Source organism: Panthera leo, chromosome D2, assembly GCF_018350215.1.
Source record: "Panthera leo isolate Ple1 chromosome D2, P.leo_Ple1_pat1.1, whole genome shotgun sequence".
Lineage (NCBI taxonomy): Eukaryota > Metazoa > Chordata > Mammalia > Carnivora > Felidae > Panthera > Panthera leo.
The window spans coordinates 49,895,042-49,916,257 of NC_056689.1; the positions used below are offsets into that span (position 1 = coordinate 49,895,042).

The 21,216-nt window shown below is 41.5% G+C and overlaps 1 protein-coding gene across 5 annotated transcripts in view; it reads right to left on the reverse strand.

The window, feature by feature from the left end:
- Positions 1-4,209: 4,209 nt before the first annotated feature.
- The window catches only part of PANK1 (pantothenate kinase 1), a 103,037-nt gene continuing 86,030 nt past the window's right edge, over positions 4,210-21,216 (reverse strand). For all 5 annotated transcript variants that reach the window (XM_042908824.1, XM_042908823.1, XM_042908820.1 and 2 more), the window contains 5 exons: positions 20,957-21,210; positions 15,853-16,029; positions 15,214-15,337; positions 10,861-10,986; positions 4,210-7,370 (listed from right to left, as the gene is read on the reverse strand). In XM_042908824.1, coding sequence (XP_042764758.1) covers positions 7,311-7,370; positions 10,861-10,986; positions 15,214-15,337; positions 15,853-16,029; positions 20,957-21,210 — 741 coding nt within the window. In that variant the 3' untranslated portion in view covers positions 4,210-7,310. The remainder of the gene's footprint in view (positions 7,371-10,860; positions 10,987-15,213; positions 15,338-15,852; positions 16,030-20,956; positions 21,211-21,216) is intronic.

A 21,216-nucleotide genomic window follows, 5' to 3' on the forward strand; every position in this document is an offset into this window, starting at 1 on the left:
AGAGGGAGCGCATGAGTGGGGGAGGGGCAGAGAGAGAGAGGGAGAGAGAGAGAACCCCAAGCAGTCTCTGCACTCTCAGCGTGGAGCCAGATGTGGGGCTCGAACCCATAAACCGAGTGATCATGACCTGAGCTGAAATCAAGAATTGGACACTTAACTGAGCCACCCAGATGCCCCTGTGTCCTTGTTTGTAACTCCTCTGTTGTCTTTGAGTTTCCCTAATAAGTTCTTAAGTAGAATCTTCACCTTACAGCTCTCTTTGAGCTGTAATCCACTGTTATTATACTGAAGCCGTGTTGATGTGGTGGTAGGAGGTAAGGAGGGGAAACATTCATAATCTTAAGAGGAAATGTCAGTCTTGCAGTGGGCCTGTGTCCCTGGGCTGTGGGCTCATGTTTCCCAGCATTCCCCTTTTCCCACCTCCTCCTTGTACTCCCTCTTCCTTCCCCAGCCTTAGTTGAGATAAGGATACAAAAGGAAGCTGAAGTTAGGGAATTTCTCCCCCCCCCCCCCGCCCCCCCACCCTGCCCAGGTGAGATAAATCTCTGATAAAATCCTGACCCCTGGAGGGGCACCTGGGTGGCCTGGAGCCTCTTTTGGATTCTGTGCCTCCAGCTGTCTCTGTCCCTCCCCCACTCACACTCTGTCTCTCTCTCTCTCAAAACTAAATAAACATTACAAAATTAAAAAAAATATTGACCATTGGAAACCAGCCTTTTTTCATGGAGAATACTCTAGACCAATTTCAAAATGGTTACTTTTACTGTCCCTCTGCCAGAGACACAAGAGAATTTTTCTCACCTCTTCACCATGAGAGCCTGATGGAGTTCCTGGAGGCACATGAAAGTGTGGAGACCCCCGCCTAAGACTGCAGGCCCCCAGGAATTTCTCTCTCTTCTGCTAGTTTACACTCATCCTCCACCGGTTTGTCAAAATTGTCATGTAAGTGTACCCACCAGTTAATGGGAGGTAGGAAAACTGATTTCAGCTGTGATTTTCTGTCTCTTCAGATTTCAGGCTGGCAGTTTGCCCTATGACCTCAGTTCTCTGATGAGCCCAAGAAAAGTTATTGATTTTCAGTTTTTAGCTTTTTTCTTATAAGGATGGGAGTGATGAATTCCAAGCTCTTTACAGGTTGGGGCTGAAGCCAGAAGTTGGTAAGTTTCTAAAAGCTTCCAGAAAAAGAGGGGGGAAGAAGTCACATGTGAAGATCAGGAGTCAGAATGACATCAGGCTTTCTCACAGTAACACTGGAAGCTTGACAATAAGAGAGCTATGCCTTCAGAATTCTGGGAAAAAAAAAAAATCTAACCTAATATTTTATACTTTGTCAAACTATCAATTGAGTATGAGCACAGAATAAAAATATTTTTAGAAATGTTTAAACATACAACTACCCAAAAAATTTCCACTTGTCACCCTACGCTTATCTGGGAAGCCGCTTTGCTCAGAATAGTGAGATAAAACAAGAAAGAACAACAGCCAATGTTGAAAAAAGAGTTCCTGATAAAAATATACCCAGGCATTGGGTGGAATGCTGAACATACCCCTCCCCATAATCCTCCAGTCAGGATTGTTCCGGTAGCTCTGCACATTAGCTACAACTTTGGTGGTCTGACATATCCAAGTGCCCTTTCCCAGCCCTTGGCTTTGCCTGTACACACTGAGGAAGTACCATGTGTCATTAATAAAGTATAAAGAGAAAGAGGGACAAAAAAAAAGAAAGAAAAGAAAACATGGGTACTGCTATTTTTTTTCAGTCTTCTGGAGCTTACTTTAATTTAGATTATATGCATGTCAAACTTGTTAAAATTATAAAAGTTACTTAAGTTTAATTTTTTAAGTTAATTTATGTATTTATTTTTTTTTTGAGAGAGAGGGATAGAGAGAGAGTGAGGGAGGTGCAGAGAGAGAGGGAGAGGGAGACAGAGAATCCCAAGCAAGATCCACACTGTCAGTGGATGCGGATGTCAAGACTGATGCAGAGCTTGAACTCATAAACCTTGAGATCATGACCTGAGCTGAAACCAAGAGTCAGACACCTAACCGACTGAGCCACCCAGGCACCCCAAGAATGCTTAGGAAGATGAATTCTCACTGCAAACTCGTTGAGAATTGGTGACAACATTAAGTGAAATAACCTCAATTCATTCTAGTTTGGAATGTTTGGTGTTTACCTGATAGAGTGAGCACAAAAAAGAGGCAAAGACTTTTAATTATCTTTTATCATTATCTTTTATTTTTGTATTGCAAGTGATGAATACTCATAAACTAACCTTTGTAAGCGTACCATAAAAGGCACTACATAAATGGTTACACTATGGCATCGCCAATATAACACTTTTGAAAAATGAAACAAACAAGTGAGGTCATTGCGGGAGTAAGTGCTTGTGGATTGGTTAAAAAATAATCCAGTCTCAATATCATAAGTAGATGCAAAAAAGTGCCGTGTGTCAGACTTGGTGCGCTCTGGGAACCACTAAATGACCCTGATAATGACAAAGGCATTGACAATAAAGATTCAAGTGAACAGCTCAAATAATACTGTTTCATGAAATGAGGGAGGAGTGAAAACGGTGCATTACTAAATGAATATTATCTCGTGTAACATAACGATTTTGAACTCGTATGGGAACTAAATTGATTATTCTAAGTAAAATAAAAGGAAAATGAATTAACTTCCAAACTGCTTCCCAAACACATCTCCCATTTTTGTTGTGGAGGTGGTAGTGAATGACAGCAAGATAAACCTAATGGTCGTTCCTCAAGAGCTGAGGCCGTCATTTCATATTTGTATCCTATGCCCATCTTACTAAGGAAGTCCCTTGCCTCCCTCTCCGCCATATCACCCTGTTTCTTGTCTTCACAGCCTGATCACTAAATGCTATTTTCCTGTTGATTTGTCGGTTCATGTGCTGAAAGTCCACCTCCCTCGTGAGAATGTAAGCCCGATGAAAGGAGGGGCCTTGCTGTCTTACTCCCACTGAATGCATCCCGGAACTTACCCAATGCCTCCCAGATCATAGGCATTATTAAATTAATTATGTCAAAACTAATTCAAATTAATGAAATTTGTCAAAACTAAATAGATGGAGTGAATAACGAGCACCTGGTAGACCCAGTAGAATATGGGCATTAGTTCAATTTTCCTCACAAATTTGGGGTCGTCTTCTGATCATTGGGAGCAAAAGAGCCTTCTCTCCAAACGGTTCTCACAAGTTATGGAGTTAATGGTGATCACTGGTGTTGAAATCTTCTTAATCACTAAAGGGAATCATAGCAGGGTTGTAGCTATTAGCAGCCTTTGCCCTGTGGGAAATTTCTCAAGAGCTTATATAACCCTCTTAGTTACAGAGAAACGTGGTCCACTAAGCAGCTATTGCATGAGGTCCGACACAACAGAGGAACTGAAGTAAACATGAGAATAAAATGGTGCTCTATATTCGAAAGCATAACTGGTTTACTCCTTTACCTCAGTAGGATATTTTGCTCTGTTACCACTTTGAAGTCAGATTAATTGTAGTTTCACTTGACTTGAAACCCTTTGATGGCCCGGCCCTGACTACAGAAAACACTAGAATCTTTAGCATGCAATACAACCCTTTCCATAATCTGGCTGATTTCCTCTCTCCTGGTATCTGGTTTCTCTGGCACTAACCAGGCTCTAGCTGAAGCAAACAGCTTCTAGTTCCCTGAAAAACCCAACTGTTTCTTCTCTCAATGCTTCTCTCACGCTGCTCTCTCCGCTTGGGAAGCCCTGCTCTCCCCCCTCCCCGCCCTGGCCCACTCAAGTGGTCTGTACTCACTGGTTGGGACTCTATGAGAACTTCTTGAGCCCCCTCCTCTAGGAGAAGTGACCAGTTCCTCCTTCAGATGCAGCCCTCTCCCCTCACGTACAGACCTCACATTGGGCCTGGCCCACACCTACTCCTCAAATTGCATTTCCTGTCGCTCTTCCCATTGTTTACACACACTGGAATCCTTGCAGCTCCTCAAAACCTCCATTCTCATTTGCCAGGAGTAAAAAATGTCCTCCCAGGGATTCACACGGTGTGTTCCCGACTTCATCTGACCCCACTCAAACATCACCTTGGAGGAGAGGTTGTCTTTGACCACGCTACCAACGATCTTTTTCCCCTTCCGCTTTCTAAATGGAACTACCCTCTCTCTCGCCCTTTACCTCACCTCATTTTCTCTTTGTAGTACTGATCTACCATTATTTATTTAGTGATTATCTGTCTGTCTGTCTTCCTTCTGGAATGTAAGCTCTGGGAGGGTAGGTTTTTGTTTTGTTCTCTGTTGTAAATATTTGTGAATGACAAATGGAATGGAATGACACCCGTGACACTTTTTGACACAAATTGGTCTGAGACTTATCTCCCTTGCAGAACAGCAGGGGTTATAGCCAATTCCTGTTGGTTTCCTCAGCTCCTTCCTGGCGCAAAGTAGCTTCTTATTCTCTGTATGACTGGATGAGGTCAAGCATAAATTACCTGTAATAACAGTTCCCAACAAAGGGACTCTGAATCTGTGTATGCTACCTAAGCTGAAGAATACAACTACATTTCCACAATTCCTTTATCTAAAACTCCTGGCACCAGATGTTTTTCAAAATTCAGAATTGTTCGCTACTTAACATCCCTAGTAGGGTCTGGGGTGGTACCCTGTAATCAAACATATCAGTAGCTTTGCAACAAAACATGAGGAGTCCTACAGAGTGTGATGAATAATCCTGAAGTCAGCTTTGTCTGTCAAGTGAGTTATCAAGATACATTTTAAGAGTTTGGAATTTTGGAATTGCGGACACAGGGCTATGGACATGTACTAGCATAGGAAGATCTGTATCTTTGTGCTACAATGGGCTCCCCACATTCTAGAAGATTAGATACCACTGATATCACATGTTCGTTTAAGACATCTGTTTTTCTCTTCCCAGTACAGCTAACATGTCCTATGTGCCAGCCTTTGTGCTAAGCTCTTTAGATATGGAGGTAAAAACTGTATGCCCCATTTTATGAACAAGGAAACCAGGGTTTAGAGAGAGGGTTTAGTGGCTTACCCACACAGCTAACCAATGGCCAAGCTAGATCCACACTGAAGCTATCTCACAATCAAAAGCCGTGCTCCGGAACACCTGGCCGTCCTGAATTCATACAGTTCAAGATAAAAATTCCTTAGTCTTGTCAAGTTTCTTTTCAATGTTGAGCCAAAGGAAAGTGTCTATGATTCAAGTGAATATAAAAATCCTTGAGCTACAAGTTTCTCATTATAAAAAAAGGCTGGCTGGCTATATGTAGCCTACATTTATCGATATTTGTATAATGGAATAATTGATTTCCTCAGCTAAACTAATGCTTTACACATTTGCAGTGAAAGATCAAGTGATTCCAGATAATTAAAAAATTATATAATTATACTAACTTGCCCTGATTTCTTCTGCAGAACCATAATCCAAGGTCTGCTATTCCCTGACAGAGGAGTGTAGGATTGATTGAGGAGAATAATCAAAAAAAAGGCACTAATGTAGCTAATATGTACATTTTTACATTTATCTTTTTCAAGAACATCTTGGTTGCTTGAATTTTTTAAAGCCAGGTGGAAGTTGATAAGATGTATTTGTGATGACCAAATGTTGAAATTTGGGGGGAGGGGGAACTGCCAAAGATAGTAATGATATTCTGGCAATGAATCAGTTGTATAAGAACAATAAAGCTATTTTAAAAAAATCCCTGCTTAGAGCTATAAGCTTCAACTGAAGACACCCTTATGTGAAAGCCTCAAATTATGAGATGAAGAGTAGCTAAAATACAACACACACTCATTTTATGGCACAAAAGCAGATAATATGAACATGAAGATTAAGAAAGGAAAATAACATATACACTAAACACATCACAACAGAAACAGGCTTTATTTCAACCAGACAAGTGAATACTTCAGTTAACATCGAGTTCTCCAAGACGTGAAGATATGGCAATTAAAGATGGTGCTCAGGAGGCAGAGAAGGAAAGATTCACCACGGAGTAATCATAGTGCCTGCAAAGATCCCTTTCAACAATATGCTCAGTTCAAAAGATTAATCAGTTCTAAGTCATTAGACCTCATGCGTTTCAATATTTGTACAAGACTCTCATTTGAAAGTTACCCATTGGTGCCAATGACATCTTTCAAAAAAGAAAAAAAAATATGTATAGATAGATCAGTACCATGATTTTTTTAATATTAGAAACTGAGATTGAAATGCAGTTTTCAGTTTGAAATACTTCAAATCAGAAAATTATTATTTAAGATGGCTTGTTACAAAGCTCCTATGTACATACGTGTACAAAACAAACAGGTGTTATTACCTGACACGTCAACCCATGACTTCTCCCCCATCTCCCAATGTGAACGGTTAATCTACTGGGAGACTTCACCCGGGAAGTTCCAATGTCCTGCATAAGGATTTGCTGCCACTCATATGGTGGGTATGAATGAGGACAGTTCATCAGAGAACACAATTTAATATAACCTAACGTAAAGTAAATCCAACAAAACACTGTATATTCATTGTATATCATTTTCAACTTTTGCCTGACTCATAAAATTCATGAACGCTTTCGATCTCGTGCTTCACTCTTAGTGAGCTGATCAGCCCCTTCATTGGTACAAACAATTACATTAAAGAAAGGTATTGGAGAGGAGAGGGAGTCATCTGACGACAGAAACAGGGGGAAGGACTCTCTTTCTCCATAAGACATTCAAACAGAAAAAAAACAAGACAAAAAAAAGGTAAAGAAACAAACAAACAAAATAGTGTTCACAGTAAAGCATGCCAGATTTGTAGTTTCATTTGAAACCAACAGCAAATCATGAAACGTCATGATGAATATAAGTAAAGGTAAGATCTCCTAGAGTAATTACTAAATGAAGTTAAAATTACCACACTGATCAGTAAACCCCAGAAGAAAAATAAACAGCACTTACACTTCGGGTCCTTCTTAAACCTCATACAACTTTTCAAGGTTAATGCATAAAATTCATAGGTTTGGCCTCTCTGCACAAATGTGTGTGTGTGTGTGTGTGTGTGTGTGTGTGTGTGTGTTTTAAAAATACAGTATACAGAAAAAACTCTTGTATTCCCCATTTTGAATCATAAGCTCAAAACCCAAGAGTAAAAGATCAGCTAGAAGGATTTTAAATTATTTACAAATCCAGCAGGTTCATCTGCCATAATGGCTTGGCTTCCGTCCCATAGCGACATCTACCTCCTCCAGCGACAGGTCTCAGGTCTCTGTTCTCACAGAAGGCTCTTCTATCCACTGTCATCACTACTGGTCATCAGTCATCTTGAACAGTTCCAGCAGTGCCCCAACAGCTCCGAAATAACCCTACAAAAGCAATGGGGAAACTTGTGCACGGTTATCTCTAAACAGCCAGATACCTCCTGTTTTTCATAATTCTGGGAATGCTGCCCCCTAATGTTGTAGATGAGAAAAACTTCAAACCTGAACCCTGCCATGCGCAGTAGAACAATAATAATAATATTTAGAAGATATACCTGTTTTTCTTTCTTTTTTTTAATGTTTATTTATTTTTGAGAGAGAGAGACAGAGTGCGAGTGGGGGAGGGGCAGAGAGAGAGGGAGACACAGAATCCAAGCAGGCTCCAGGCTCTGAGCTGTCCTGTCAGCACAGGGCCGATGCGGGGCTCGAACTCACAAACGGTGAGATCATGACCTGAGTCGAAGTCAGACACTTAACTGAACCACCCAGGCGTCCCCAAAATTGTTCTTCTAGGAAAAGTTTTCAAAAATGTTTATTTATTTTTGAGAGAGACAGAGAGAGAGAGTATGAGTGGGGGAGGGACAGAGAGAGAGGGAAACAAAGAATCCCACCCAAGCAGGCTCCACACTGTCAGCGCAAATTGCAACATGGGGCTCGAACCAACCAATAGTGAGATCATGACCTGAGCTAAAATTGGATGTTCGACTGACTAAGCCACCCAGGCACTCCTACGCTAAAAATTGTTCTAAGCACTTTACACGAATTTACTCATTCAATCTTCACAATAACTTTATGAGATAAATATTATTATCATCCCACTTTACGAAGACTCACACAAAGATGGAGACGTACAGTTATTGTCTAAGTTCTCCTAGTCAGTTAAGATGCTGTGCTCTTAACTGCTCAGCTGACTACTCTCAATCCTACTAGTGGAATGAATGAGAAGGAGTGAATGAGGACCCCTGAGGCGGGGCAGGAAAATCACCTCACCAGCACCTCCCAAAAGTTCTCTCTCCACAGTGTCCTCCAGGAAGGCCTGCCGAAGCCAGAGTGAATTTAAGAACGCAGAGAATTTTCTGAGAGATATTTACAAGGGACTATAAAAACGCCCCACTTTCATTGGCCATAAAGACTAAGTTACGATATGTGCATAACAAAGCAAAGCCGTAGTCCACAGAGGCCTAGGATTGTACAAACCAATACAGGTGACTACATTTTCACCTACAGAAATGACTTTCCCCAAAATGTTGGATCTCACTCCCTATTTTACCACCAACTAACACCCATGTGCCTTGTAGATGGCTTTTAATTCCTGATGGCTTGCAGGGTTTGTTTTCTGCCTTAGTTGAAGAGAATCTGGACTTAGGGTTGCCAGATAAAATACAGATAAATGCCAGATAAAATAACTGTGTCCTGTGTTTTTAATTACTAAATATGGCAACTCTAGCTGAACTAGAACAGTGGTTTTCTTTTTTCATTTTAATTGCCTTTTTAAAGCTGAGGTGCTTTCTTCTTTTTCAAACAAAACCTTAGGTGGAAACGATAGACAAGCAGATAAAAAGGGAGCTGCTCTGGTTGGAGGGGGAGGGGGGTAAAAGTTCTCGGACTCTATTCCCCCAAAGTTCTATCACTCCATGCTATCGGTCGGCCGAAAAAACAAAAAACAAAAAAACCGGCTTTCTTTAGTATTAAGTTCTATCACTAAGCCTTAAGTCTTTCCTATTTAAATTCTTATTGCTTTAGCTGCTTTAAGAAAACAAAATATGGGCTTAGAAAACTGTAAGTAACTTATAAATGCATCAGCGACTTTTCAAATAAATAATTCAGTTTGGAGATGAGAAAAATGCCACAGTACTTATTCATTACAAGTTTGCAATATTGGTTCTCTCAAAGTTTTTTCTGCTACAATATACCCCAGGGATTAGGTACCTCCTGTGATAAATAAACTGTCGCTCTCTATAATACTGATTTTATTTTATTTTTAAGTTGATTTATTTACAGACAGAGCGAGCACAAACAGGGGAGGGGCAGAGAGAAGGAGAGACAGAATCCCAAGCAGGCTCCATGCCATCTGCCATCAGTGCAGAGCCTGATGCAGGTCTCAAACTCGTGAACTGCGAGATCACGACCTGAGCAGAGATCAAGATCAAGAGTTGGACACTTAACCAACTGCGCCACCCAGGCGCCCCTTAAAGTACTGATTTTAAAGGTGGTGGTGGAGGAAGTGGGCAAAAGAGGGGGAGGTCCCTTGCTTACTGTTAGAAACCTCTGATGTATAGAATTATAGAAACTCCATATAAGGGACTCTGAATTAACTGATCTCCGCTTCCTGTGCAAACAGGTTGCTAACGCCTAGGGACACCAGCCTCTCTGGGCCACCAGGCTGCTCTGAGCAGCCCTGGCACTTCTGTTCCTGCCAGCAGAGTTGTCTGCTTGCCAAGAGTCAGCTGTGTTTATCCTCAGATTTGTTTAGGACACTTTTATTGTTAATGTCGTAATCTAATTTAATTATGTATCATCTAAACCAATAAAAAGAGTACAAAATAAATGGACATTTCTATGAAAATCCAGTTAAATTCTCAAAAAAAAATTTTTTTAATGTTTATTTTTGAGAGAGAGAGACAGAGAGACAGAGAGAGAGACAGAGTGTGAGCAGGGGAGGGGCAGAGAGAGAGAGGGAGACACAGAAGGTAAGGCAGGCTCCAGGCTCCCAGCTGTCAGCACAGAGTCCAACGTGGGGCTTGAACCCATGAACCGTGAGATCGTGACCTGAGCTGAAGTTGGATGCTTAACCAACTGAGCCACCCAGGAACCCCCAGTTAAATTCTTGAAAAAGACTGAAAAAAAGCAGTCACAAACCTCTCTACGTAGGTGGATACCAAATATGAAAGGTTGAGGAGAAAATCTAGGATTATGCAAACAAATTGCTTCATAAGTATCTTTAATTTCTTAATCCATTTTAAAGACACAGATCAGACATCAAAGAAGCTATATAATACTTGCAGATTATGAAAAAAAGGATAACAGCAGGGGCGCCTGGGTGGCTCAGTCGGTTAAGCCTCCGACTTCAGCCCAGATCATGATCTCATGGTTCATGGGTTCGAGCCTCCAGTTGGGCTCTGCGCTGCCAGTGCAGAGCCTGCTTGGGATTCTCTCTCTCTCTTTCTTTCTCAAAATAAATAAATAAACTTTAAAAAAAACAGAAAGCATAACAGCAGAGTTCCAATCAGCAGAAATCCATGCTCCAGTTCCAATCCATGCTCAAAATAAACCTTGGTCCTACACTGAAAAATTTGTGAGTGCATGAACATTTATACTTTTTATATTAAAATGGTTAAAGTAGAGAGATATTTTTTAATGATTACCCATTTTACCTGATTTTTAAAATTATTATTAACCAACTACAAGTCCTGATTGTTGGAGAAGAAAGCTTCCATTTTACATATAGTTCTTCTTTATCCTTTGTCTAAGTGCAAAGTTTAAATGGCAACTCTTTCTATTTGACCAATTTTAAAACGGAGGGACTCACTCGAAAGTTAGACAACACCCAATACACTCCACGCAGGATGACTAAGTCCATGTAGACTTGACCTACCTCGTGTTCCAAAAACAGAGCTTTTAGCTGTCCTTTGGACCAAAAATCCATTGCATATGCTAGCAGTTTCATGGAGATCATATTGATTCTGAGAAAATTCCCAACAAACACAACTCTGTCAATATTCTGGAAAAAAAATTAAAGGAAAACAATGAAATGATAGAATAAAAGTAGCATGTAGCAAAGACCCAGTGTTCCATACTCCATGTGCTCCCAGGACCTTCAACAGTGAATTTTTTTAAGTGAAATTATTTCAGCATTTCCGAGATGAAGTTGAACAAACGTCATAGTGCATTCCACAAGAATGAGAGGGTGAGATTCTGGTTGGGCGAGGCAGAGACCTCTACTGGGCTTGTTTGCAGGTATTATGTTAGATTGACTTAGGTCTGATATGAAATTCAGCTACCAACACACACATATAAAATTGTAATTGGAGTCTAATTCAGCTAAATTTGCTTATGCATTCCTCCAATCCCTCAAATTCCAGCTATAAATTATTATTATAACCAATTCATAAATAAAACGGCAATGGTATTATTATTCATCCAACAGGTTTGCCCCATTTGCTCTGTACCAAACACCAGGAATACAAAAAGAAACAACTCCCAGTCTCTACCCTTAGGATGTATGGTGGACTATCCTGTTTGGTCAGCATGTGGGTTAAAATATGGAAAAGAAAAATATGCTTATAGCTTTGGTGACATGGATGTGGATTTGCATTCTGTACACACACTTAACACTGAGCTCAGCCTGTCTACCATGCAAAAGCTGGTCACTACCACTCATTCACAGAGTCAGTTGCTATGGTCACTTATGTCAAATGGAAGAGAGACTTGGAAGCTGACATTATTTTCTGTTCAGTCTATCAGGAATAATCAGGATCTAGGAACATGGCCTCTTAACCGTCTCCAGTTTTGACAGTGTAAGTTGATGAGCCCATTAATTATGGTGAAAATTTTCCATGGGTGGACGGGTGGGAGGTGGTTTTAATAAGCTTCCACAAATAACAATGGTAGCTACAAACTGCTCAGACTGAGATGCGACAAGAAACACTCAAAGTAGGAAACTCAGATTAAAGAAAAATTTAATGAAATTTAGGACTTCTGCCTTTTCACCTAAAACAAGGAAGTCCAACTGGGACTTGACCAAAGCCCCAGTCTTGCATTACGCTGGTAATGAGCCAGAAGGAACAGAATGACAATAAAAGCTGATGGACAGTCCTCGTTTCAAATAAATTCCAAGCAAGTCAAAGATATGACTATGAATAAAAAAAAAAAAAAGAAAGAAAGACTAGAGAAAATCTCAGGAAATTAGTTTAAAAAAATAATGTTGACAGGGCACCTGGGTGGCTCAGTTGGTTAAGCATCTGACTCTTGATTTCTACTCAGGTCATGATCTCAAGGTTGGTGAGACTGAGCCCCGAGTTGGGCCTGAGTTGGGCCTGCGCTGACAGCACAGAGCCTGCTTGGGACTCTCCCTCTCCCTCTGCCCCTCCCCCACTCAGGTGCATGCTGGCTCTCTTGCTCTCTCTCCCTCCCTCCCTCAAAATAAGTAAGTAAACATTTATAAAAAATAAAAATAACATTGCAGTAGGAAAGATATAACATTCACATGTATTCTCATGTAAAAAAGCAAGAGGCAATATTCCCGGAAGTGCATATTGAAGTATATGAGGTAGGCTGATATGACGTCTGGTATTTGCTTTTAAATATTTTAGCAAAACAGAGAGGAGGAACAAAAGGAGGAGAGAGGAGCAGAGGGAGGAGGAAGAAGAAAACAGATAAGGTGTGTGTGGCAAAGTCTTGATAACTGTTGAGTCTGGTTAATAGATATACGGAGGTTCTTTATACCATTCGACTCCTTTACGTAGGCTTATCAATTTTCATAATAAAAAGTTGATAAACAATCAAAGCAAGACATACAATAATATGTAAAGTGTGAATTGTATGAGTGAGATTATATCTCAATAAAAGTGTTGTTAAAAAAAAAGAATGTTGTAGAGTTTGCTGCCTTTGGAAGGAAATGTTTCTCCTTTATTGCATACAAGATAGAATAAAACCCCAAAAGTGGAGAACAATGGCTACCTCTAGTGAGGCTAACATTTCCAGATGGAAATGGAAATTTCCAGGTGAAAATACTTACTTCCTCATATACGCTTTCGGTGTCTTTAGAACTCTGTGTTGTGTTTTTTTTTGCTGCCCTTGGAAGGAAATGTTTCTCCTTTATTGCATAGAAGATAGAATAAAACCCCAAAAGTGGAGAACAATGGCTACCTCTAGTAAGGCTAACATTTCCAGATGGAAATGGAAATTTCCAGGTGGAAATACTTACTCACTTCCTCATATACTCTTTCGGTGTCTTTAGAACTCTGTGTCATGTGCTTTTTTTTTTTTTTAATGTTTATTTTTGAGAGAGAGAGAGAGCATGTGTGCGCACGGGTGCATGAGCAAGGGAGGGGCAGAGAGAGAGGGGACAGAGGATCCAAAGCGGCCTCCGTGCTGACAGCAGAAAGCCTGATGGGGGGCTTGAACTCACGAACTATGGGATCATGACCTGACCCCAAGTCCGACGCTGGGTCCGAGGCACCCAGGCGCCCCATGTGTTTGTATTTTCTATCCAATAATATGAATAAAGAGTTTGATGTTGATGGAGAAGCATTTTACAGGATTCCAATAATCATAGCAAAAATATTTTAGAATCTGTAAACGTGGTGCCCCTCTATGAAGTAGCCGAGTTCAAGGGCTCTCCACTCTGTGACTCCAGCACGCTAAGCAATGACTGAAGAGCTCACACTATGGCTCTGACAGGAAACCCTGCTGCCACTTTGTGGTGTGCCCACAGGGAGCCTGCGCTGGCAGGTCACCGGCTAATAAAGCCCTTGCCCAAGGTCACCGGGTGGGTGATTCCTCTCATCGGCCATACTTAAAAAAAAAACCCACCATTTTTGCTACACTCCAACAATAAATGGTAGGAAATTGAGATCAAGAGTGAAAAATAAAACCAGTCGACCTCCCCCTAAAGTGATTATGATTTCTGTAAAAAGACCTGCTGGCTCACTCAAAGTGCGTGGAAAGCAGGGGAAAGGGCATCTATGACCCTGTGGGGCAGGGACATTGCCATCCAACTGACCTTTGTGAGTATGTGAGGACAGCCCACTACACACATATTGGTCAGGCTTTGTTTGGCTACCTGGAAAAAACTCCCTTTAAAGGTTAAGGTCAAAAAATAAATCCTCTGTTAAAATGAGTCCCATGACTGCAGTGGACTTTGAAAGGCACATGGCTGGAATACATTCTTTCCATTTCAGCCTTGCATTTAAACTCCTGGCCTTTCATTTAAACTCCATCTCAGACAGGGACTTAAAAAAGTTGTGACCCTGAGCCACAGACCAGTGGCATATTCTGTTCAAAGTTGTAACCCCAGAGCTCAAAGGCCGGGCTGGCACCACCCGTCATAAAGATCGCCTCTTACCGTGTTTAAAACCCCACTGTTCGACTAGGAGGGGGCAGGGGCTGGTTTCTGCAGTACCTGTAATGTTCTATTTCTTGATCTGAGTGGTGGTTATACAGGCGTGTGAAAATTCAAGCTGTACACTTAGCATTTGACCGTCTTCTGTATGTATTTCTATTAAAATTATATTTTTAAGAACTCTATCACTGATGCGACTGTGATTCTTTAATATAACTTCTATTACCCGTTGCATGTTACGTGTTCCTAACCCCTTTCTTGTCTTCCTAACACAACTCAGTGAGAGCCTTGCTACTTTACAGGTCTCGTCTTTCAGGAAAAGAGTTCTGTTTTCCTGCAGGAATCCTGCAGTGTTTCAAATCATGTTACCAAAACTTTGCCTGTCACCGGCTCCACCCCTTTTTCTGCCTGGGGCTCTGGCTGGCCTTGGCTGTAGCAAGCTCTCTATGCTTTGATAGCCCTGTACAATGCTGCTTGAACTCCATGCCACAAGGCAACACTGTAAAGAAGCTGAAAGCAGAGAGAATATCAACTCTTGCAAGGGGAACACTTTACCTGCAGTTATCTGCAAGGATGCACAGTCTTTCCCTCACATTTCAGTAGGTACGTGGTGATAATGATGGTCAGAGAGGCTATGCTAGGTGTGGTAAATTTTACCTGGTTTCCATGATTAGATGGCTTACCATTTATTATCCAGTGCCTCTTAAAAATAAGACACATGCTCCTTTCCATTTCCCAGAACACACCCCTCACGTTCTACAAGATGTGATTAGGACAAAGGGCAGGCTTCCCAAGGATCTACAATTTTGTAAGGGTCAACAGTTTTGCACCGCTAAAGATGATGTGTAGGAATGACACAAGTCTTTCTCTGGGTTAAGGCCTTACCTCATTCAACGCACACATCCGAGCAATGGAGCCAATGTTGTTGGTGATGGTGACCAGTGTGGCTCGGGCGAGGTCTTCCTTGCTGATGGAATCTCGCTTTTCCTTACTCATCATGTTGCCAAAGCTATGTTGGAAATATTAGCGAGAGTGTTCAAAATCATCCTCAGGCAGGTCCCACGCTTTCACCAAAGTACTGTGGAAAGCCTTATGAATAACTGTTCAAGTTCAAATGACCTGATTTGGCTACCATGGTTTACAAGCAGACAGGATTACGATATGAATGGTTGGCTGCCCTTTTTTTTTTTTTTTTTTTTTAAATAGGGGCAAAGTAGCATGGCTATTAATGGGAAAAAAAAATTTTTTTAATGCTCTCTAGATATATTAGACAAGAATGGAACAGGGGAAACTGTTGCAGTTTTCCAGAACCTTCTTTCAAAGCTGCCCTATTTTAAGCACAAGCATCAAAGGCTAAACGTCTCAGTGCTTTCTAAAGGGTGGGAGATCAAGTCTGAGCTCCAATAACCATAGATACTTGCACCAGGCTGGTGGGTTGACATTTTTAAAAATAACTAAGTGAATGGCCAGGGTGGAGAGGTTGCCTTGTTTAAACACTATGGCTCCTAGCTACTTCGTCTCTACCTTGATGCTACAGCGGATCCTTGAAGGCCAAATCGTTCATAGTCTCCTCCGTAAATGTCCTTCACCAGCTTATCAACATTGGTGCTGTCGCCTTTAGCTGCCATTTCCAGAGCTTCTTCAAAGGTCTCACAACCAGTCAGCAAGCAACATAGGCCTAGGAATGTTCCACCTCCAAGACTGAAGGAACAATAAGGTTTATTTTTAAATTTTACTTTAAGATATGCCCATCCGAGTCCCCAACTACAACAAGGTCACTAATACGGGTTAATAAAAACAGAAGAAAAACAAAGGGGCACTTGAATTTTGTGGAGGGTGCAAAATAGCTTGAGGGTAGATTGGATTAAAAAAAAAAAAAAGGGCAGAGGCTAAAAAGAAACACCAAGGAAAACTTGCCCCTGAATTGAAGAATAAAACCAGAGAAAGACTTTCACTGATTTCCGTTGTGAGACCTTCAGCTAGCCACTAACCTAAGAATCTCACTGAGTCTTCTCACCTATAAAATGGGGCCGAATCAGGATCTCTCTTATGTAAAGTGATCTGAAAGCAGCAAATAACCAGAGAAATGACTGCTATGAAAAAAAAAAATGTAGCTTCATACAAATACTTGGAAAAAGAAACCTTGTGTACACGAAGTTCACAAGTGCAGAGCCAGACTGACCTAGGGCTGTGAGGAACAGCCTGCCCAGAAGCTGTTATCTTTTACCTTGACCTCTAGCAGACATAATCTCATTGAACCTTCTTAGAAATTTCTAAACGGAAACCACTGATGGCTCACATACTGGATTTTTTTCTGGTAGACTCTGGAAAAGGTTATTAATATTTTACTTACGACCCAGTAGTCAAAAATGGTAACAAAGGTCATTAAACAGTTTCAACGCTCAGCTATGTTTTAGAAGCTTTCAGTCGTTTTGGGGAAAAGTCTTCTAAAATAGTCTCTTTAGACAAAATTAGAAACTAATTATGGTAGTTGAGAATGAATTTAGTTGCGTCTTAATGTCAATGTTACGTGACAGAAAGAGAAGCAGGCTTGGAGTGGAGCTATCACCAGTGACCTCCGGGCAGGGAAAGAGGCACTGACCCAGGCCTGGGTTTCACTCTACCGCGTAGACGAGCAAATGCAGAAGAGCCAATTGCTTAGGTCAGTTTTGTCCTCGAGCTCCCCGAGCTGCTAGCCCTGGGAAGCCCATGTGTGTTTGGGTACTGGCTTTTTAGTTCTAAGAGAAAATTCAAGTGGAGGTGAAGGTCATTTTAAATTTAAATTTGAAGCAAGAAACTTTAGGGGAAACTATATTTTCTGTCAGTAACTGTCGACAAGAAGGTGCCAGATTATACACAGGCACACAGTTCTTTAAGTTGTATCTAAAAGGAAACTGTATGTGATATTTCTTAAATAGTGATTCTTACAAAAATACATACTTGATTGAAACGATAGCTCCTTGTGGAAAATTACGTAGCTAGGCATCACCAGAGGCAGCTACCCACACTGAAGGTGCAGTAGCAGGAGGAAATAAAGATCTCATGGACATCCCTGCCTTGGCAAGTCCGTCACAGTAGACATTTGGATTTCCTCTAAGAAAACTTATTTACATTTAACATGGTGTGGCACACACGTTGTCGGTTTCAGTGTGCCCTCCAAAGCTAGTATATTTTAGTGGGGACAATTTTTGGTTTGCGTGCCATCTGGATTTGTCTCTGTATGTTTTTAAGTCATTTCTCATGCTTCTAGCTGCTTTCATCCATGCTAATAACCTTTCTTTGAACATCAGGTATTCCTGTCAATCAAGGCAGTCAACAACCTACTCTCAATCTAGGCAACCGGAGACATTGGCGGACTTAGAAAGAAGGCAATTCGTCAACTGATGTGTTGGTATGAGTGGACACGGACGAGTGCTTTGTGTGGCTGGAAGATGACCCGTGGCTCCAGACAAAGCATCGGGGCTGCGTGGGGAAAGCGAGCATGCATGTGCGTTGCTGGCACGCTGCAGATGGGAGGAAAGGACGCACAGTCGCAGAAGAGCACTTTATTAATATCCTCAACCTGCTAACCAGGATTTAATCAAAGTGGTTCTCTCGCTCATGATCAGGTACATCAGTTTGTTTCCATAGACACGGTAAGACCCTCAGCAAACTGGAGACAAAAACACACTGCCAGGGAGCAGCTGTCGAATAGCATCATCATCATTTTTTTTTTTTTTTTTTCCAAAAACCAACAACCTTGTAGTGAGGGATTTTAGGGAAAAGGAGAAGAAACCTTCAATTACTGAGGGCTTGTGCCCTTAAAATAGATTCCAGAACAATGAGATGAGCTGCGCTATTGCTTCCACCTAAGTTCCAAAATTCTTTACGTTCCCCTTTTAATAATCTGCACATTCCAACAATGTCAGCTGTAAAGTCCTCTTTTTTCTTTAGCTTCTACAATAAAATTGGAGTAGCGTCAATAGAACAAAAAAGGGGTCACTACCTCATCTAGGATGCGATAAAATTACACATAACATGAAACGAACCATTTAAAATCGTATGCTTAAGGGGCGCCTGGGTGGCTCAGTCAGGTTAGCGTCCGACTTCGGCTCAGGTCATGATCTCGCAGTTTGTGAGTTTGAGCCCCATGTCCGGCTCTGTGCTGACCGCTCAGAGCCTGGAGCCTGCTTCGGATTCTGTGTTTCCCTCTCTCTGCCCCTCCCCTCTCTCTGTCTCTCTGTCTCTCTCTCAAAAATAAACATTAAAAAAATAATAAAGTACTATATGCTAACTAATTTGGATGTAAATTTAAAAAAATAAAAAATAAAATTAAAAAAAAAAATAAAGTCATATGCTTAAAAGAAACTGATCTCCTGTAATGATGTGGCTTCCTAAAAATAAAAATGTTTGAGAAAATAGAGTATAACATAATCACAAAAACCTGGAGTTATAGCCACCAGTTCACGATAGCAGTAGTAAACTTAAAGCTGAAGCCATTTGCTTAGATCAGTGATTCCCAAAGTGTGTTTTACAAACTGACGTTCGTTGCCGACCATAATAGTTTATATCGGTGTTTTTGTAACTTGGAAGCCTTTGGCAGAACAACTCTGGTTGGCCAAGGAGGAGCTGCAGCCCACAGAACTGATGTTTCCTTTCCTTCCCCTACTTGTGGCAGCCCTCGAAAGGGCTCTCTATGAACCTTCAGTCGGCTATAGCATGTTTCCAAAACTACTGGTTGAAAAGCATTTGCATAGTAACTTGGATATCCAGACAGGGTCTGTTGATGGTTGCAACACACCGGTCATTCATGGGCATTTACCAAGAATGGGAATTCATGAGCATGATTACACACGTAATAGAAGCCAAACACCACAATTAGCTCATTAGCAGCTGTTCAAGAAGATGATCTAGATTCCTGGAACTTCCAAGTTTGAGAAAATACAATTAATTGTGATTGTGATGCATGAATTTGCTAAGTGTTAATCAACGAAATTATAAATATCTCTAACTGAGGAAAAGTGTTTATTTAGCTTGTTACCTTGGGACTAGCTCCTACCAATCAAGGACTCCTTCTGGGAAGAAGTCTGTAGTTTCTTCAAAACTGTACTTGTATTAGGAGATCACTCTCTAAGGTAAAACCAGCTTGGCCGAAATATTCACTTGTCTTTGACACTCGTGACAGTCCTAATACAGTCGTGGGACAGCTGTGATTCTTCTGTGAGCAAGGAAGCTTAGTTCTGTACGCTCACTGAGAAAATGTGTGCCGAGTAGCAATTAACATTTGATATTCTGAACACAAGCAGGATTCAGTCGGAGTGTGTGTGTGTGTGTGTGTGTGTGTGTGTGTATGTGTGTGTGTGCGCACGCACATGCCAAGGTTCCTCAACAGCAGTACTATTGACTTTTGCGGTTCAGTACTTTTTTGTTGTTGGGGGCTTCCCTGTGCTTTGTAGGATATTTAGCGGTGTCCCTGGCCTCTAGCCACTAGATGCCAGTCACACCCCACATCCGATTATGACAACCAAAAAAAAAAAATGTCTCCAGACATTGCCCAAGTCTCCTGGAGGACTAAATCTTCCCTTCCCCAGTGGTGAATCACACTGACTAATGTGGACCCATCACAGGGCAGAAATACGCCCGAAAAACTGTGCTCTTCTCCTAATGGGGAAGGAATAGTGGAGGATTTCAGCACTAGAAATGCCCATAGAAATGACCTAAGAAACAACCCCTTTTGTGGCACAAACAAGGGCACTGAGGCCCAGAGAAGTTCTACGGTATCTTCATCTATTAACAACGACGGGTTTGATACCATGTACAAAACCATGCATTCCACCTGGCACTGGTTCCTTAAGTTATTCCTCCAAAAACGGGTTCTGTGCTCCCATTGGTGGGAGAAACACTTCACACCGAATCCTTCACTTAGAAGTAAGAAAAACTTCCTAGATTTTGTTTACGCTAGCATTTCTCAGAGATTTCTGACACTGGATTCTTTTGCCCCTGTTGAATCACTACGAACAGGAAGCTGGGCACAACTGCCCTTGGGCGTGTGCGCGCACTGAAAGCAAGGCACCCCGCCCAAGTGCAGCTGCGGCTCTGTCTTCCCGTCAGTTGCACTTGCAGAGTCCCTGTGCCCTGTGCCAACCATTCTGGCTTTCAGCTGGAACATTTAACTCAGGGTAAAAAAAACCCATTTTTTGTAAACCCAGTTTGCTTCACTGGTTGCAGTGGTGATTTATTTCAAGCCACGCATCCTGTGCCAGGCACCAAGGAAATTCCAAGAGAAGGTTTCTTTCGAAGCCCTCCCTGACCATCCCAAGCATCCTTTCTTCTGGATTCTACTCTCTTATTGTCCCTGCCATTCATTTGGCACTTAACATGGACTGCCTTCAGTTTGGTGTGTGCTAATCCTTCCCTCAACCTGACCAGTTTCCAGCAGGGTAAGGACTGTGTTTTATTCACCTTTATATAAAGCATCCTTCTACTATTTTAACATATCATGCAATAAATCCTTTCTGGTTGGCTGAGGAGCATAAGATCCTTCTTTTAAAAATGTACTCAGTACAAAGAATCTTTTTACAAACTGATCTTCAAGAGAGACGCCTGGATTTAAGTACAGAAAGGTTCTTCTAGTAGAAACCATGTTTACCTGGTCCCTGTAACTCTTTTATAGTTGTCCTTGGAGTACACTGCTAGGATGCTGACACCCGAGCCCATGTTCACCAGCAACATAGGGTATGGGTTATCAAGGCAGTACGGCTTTTTTTGACACAATTCAGGATTTGTGGGATTTTCAAAATAGTAACATTCTGGCTTGCCATTGAAGCCAATGGAGTCGACGTAAAGCAGGCCCTGAATCAGACAGTCCAGTTCATCCAGTTTATGGAGCTGCAGGTCAGCAATCTGAAA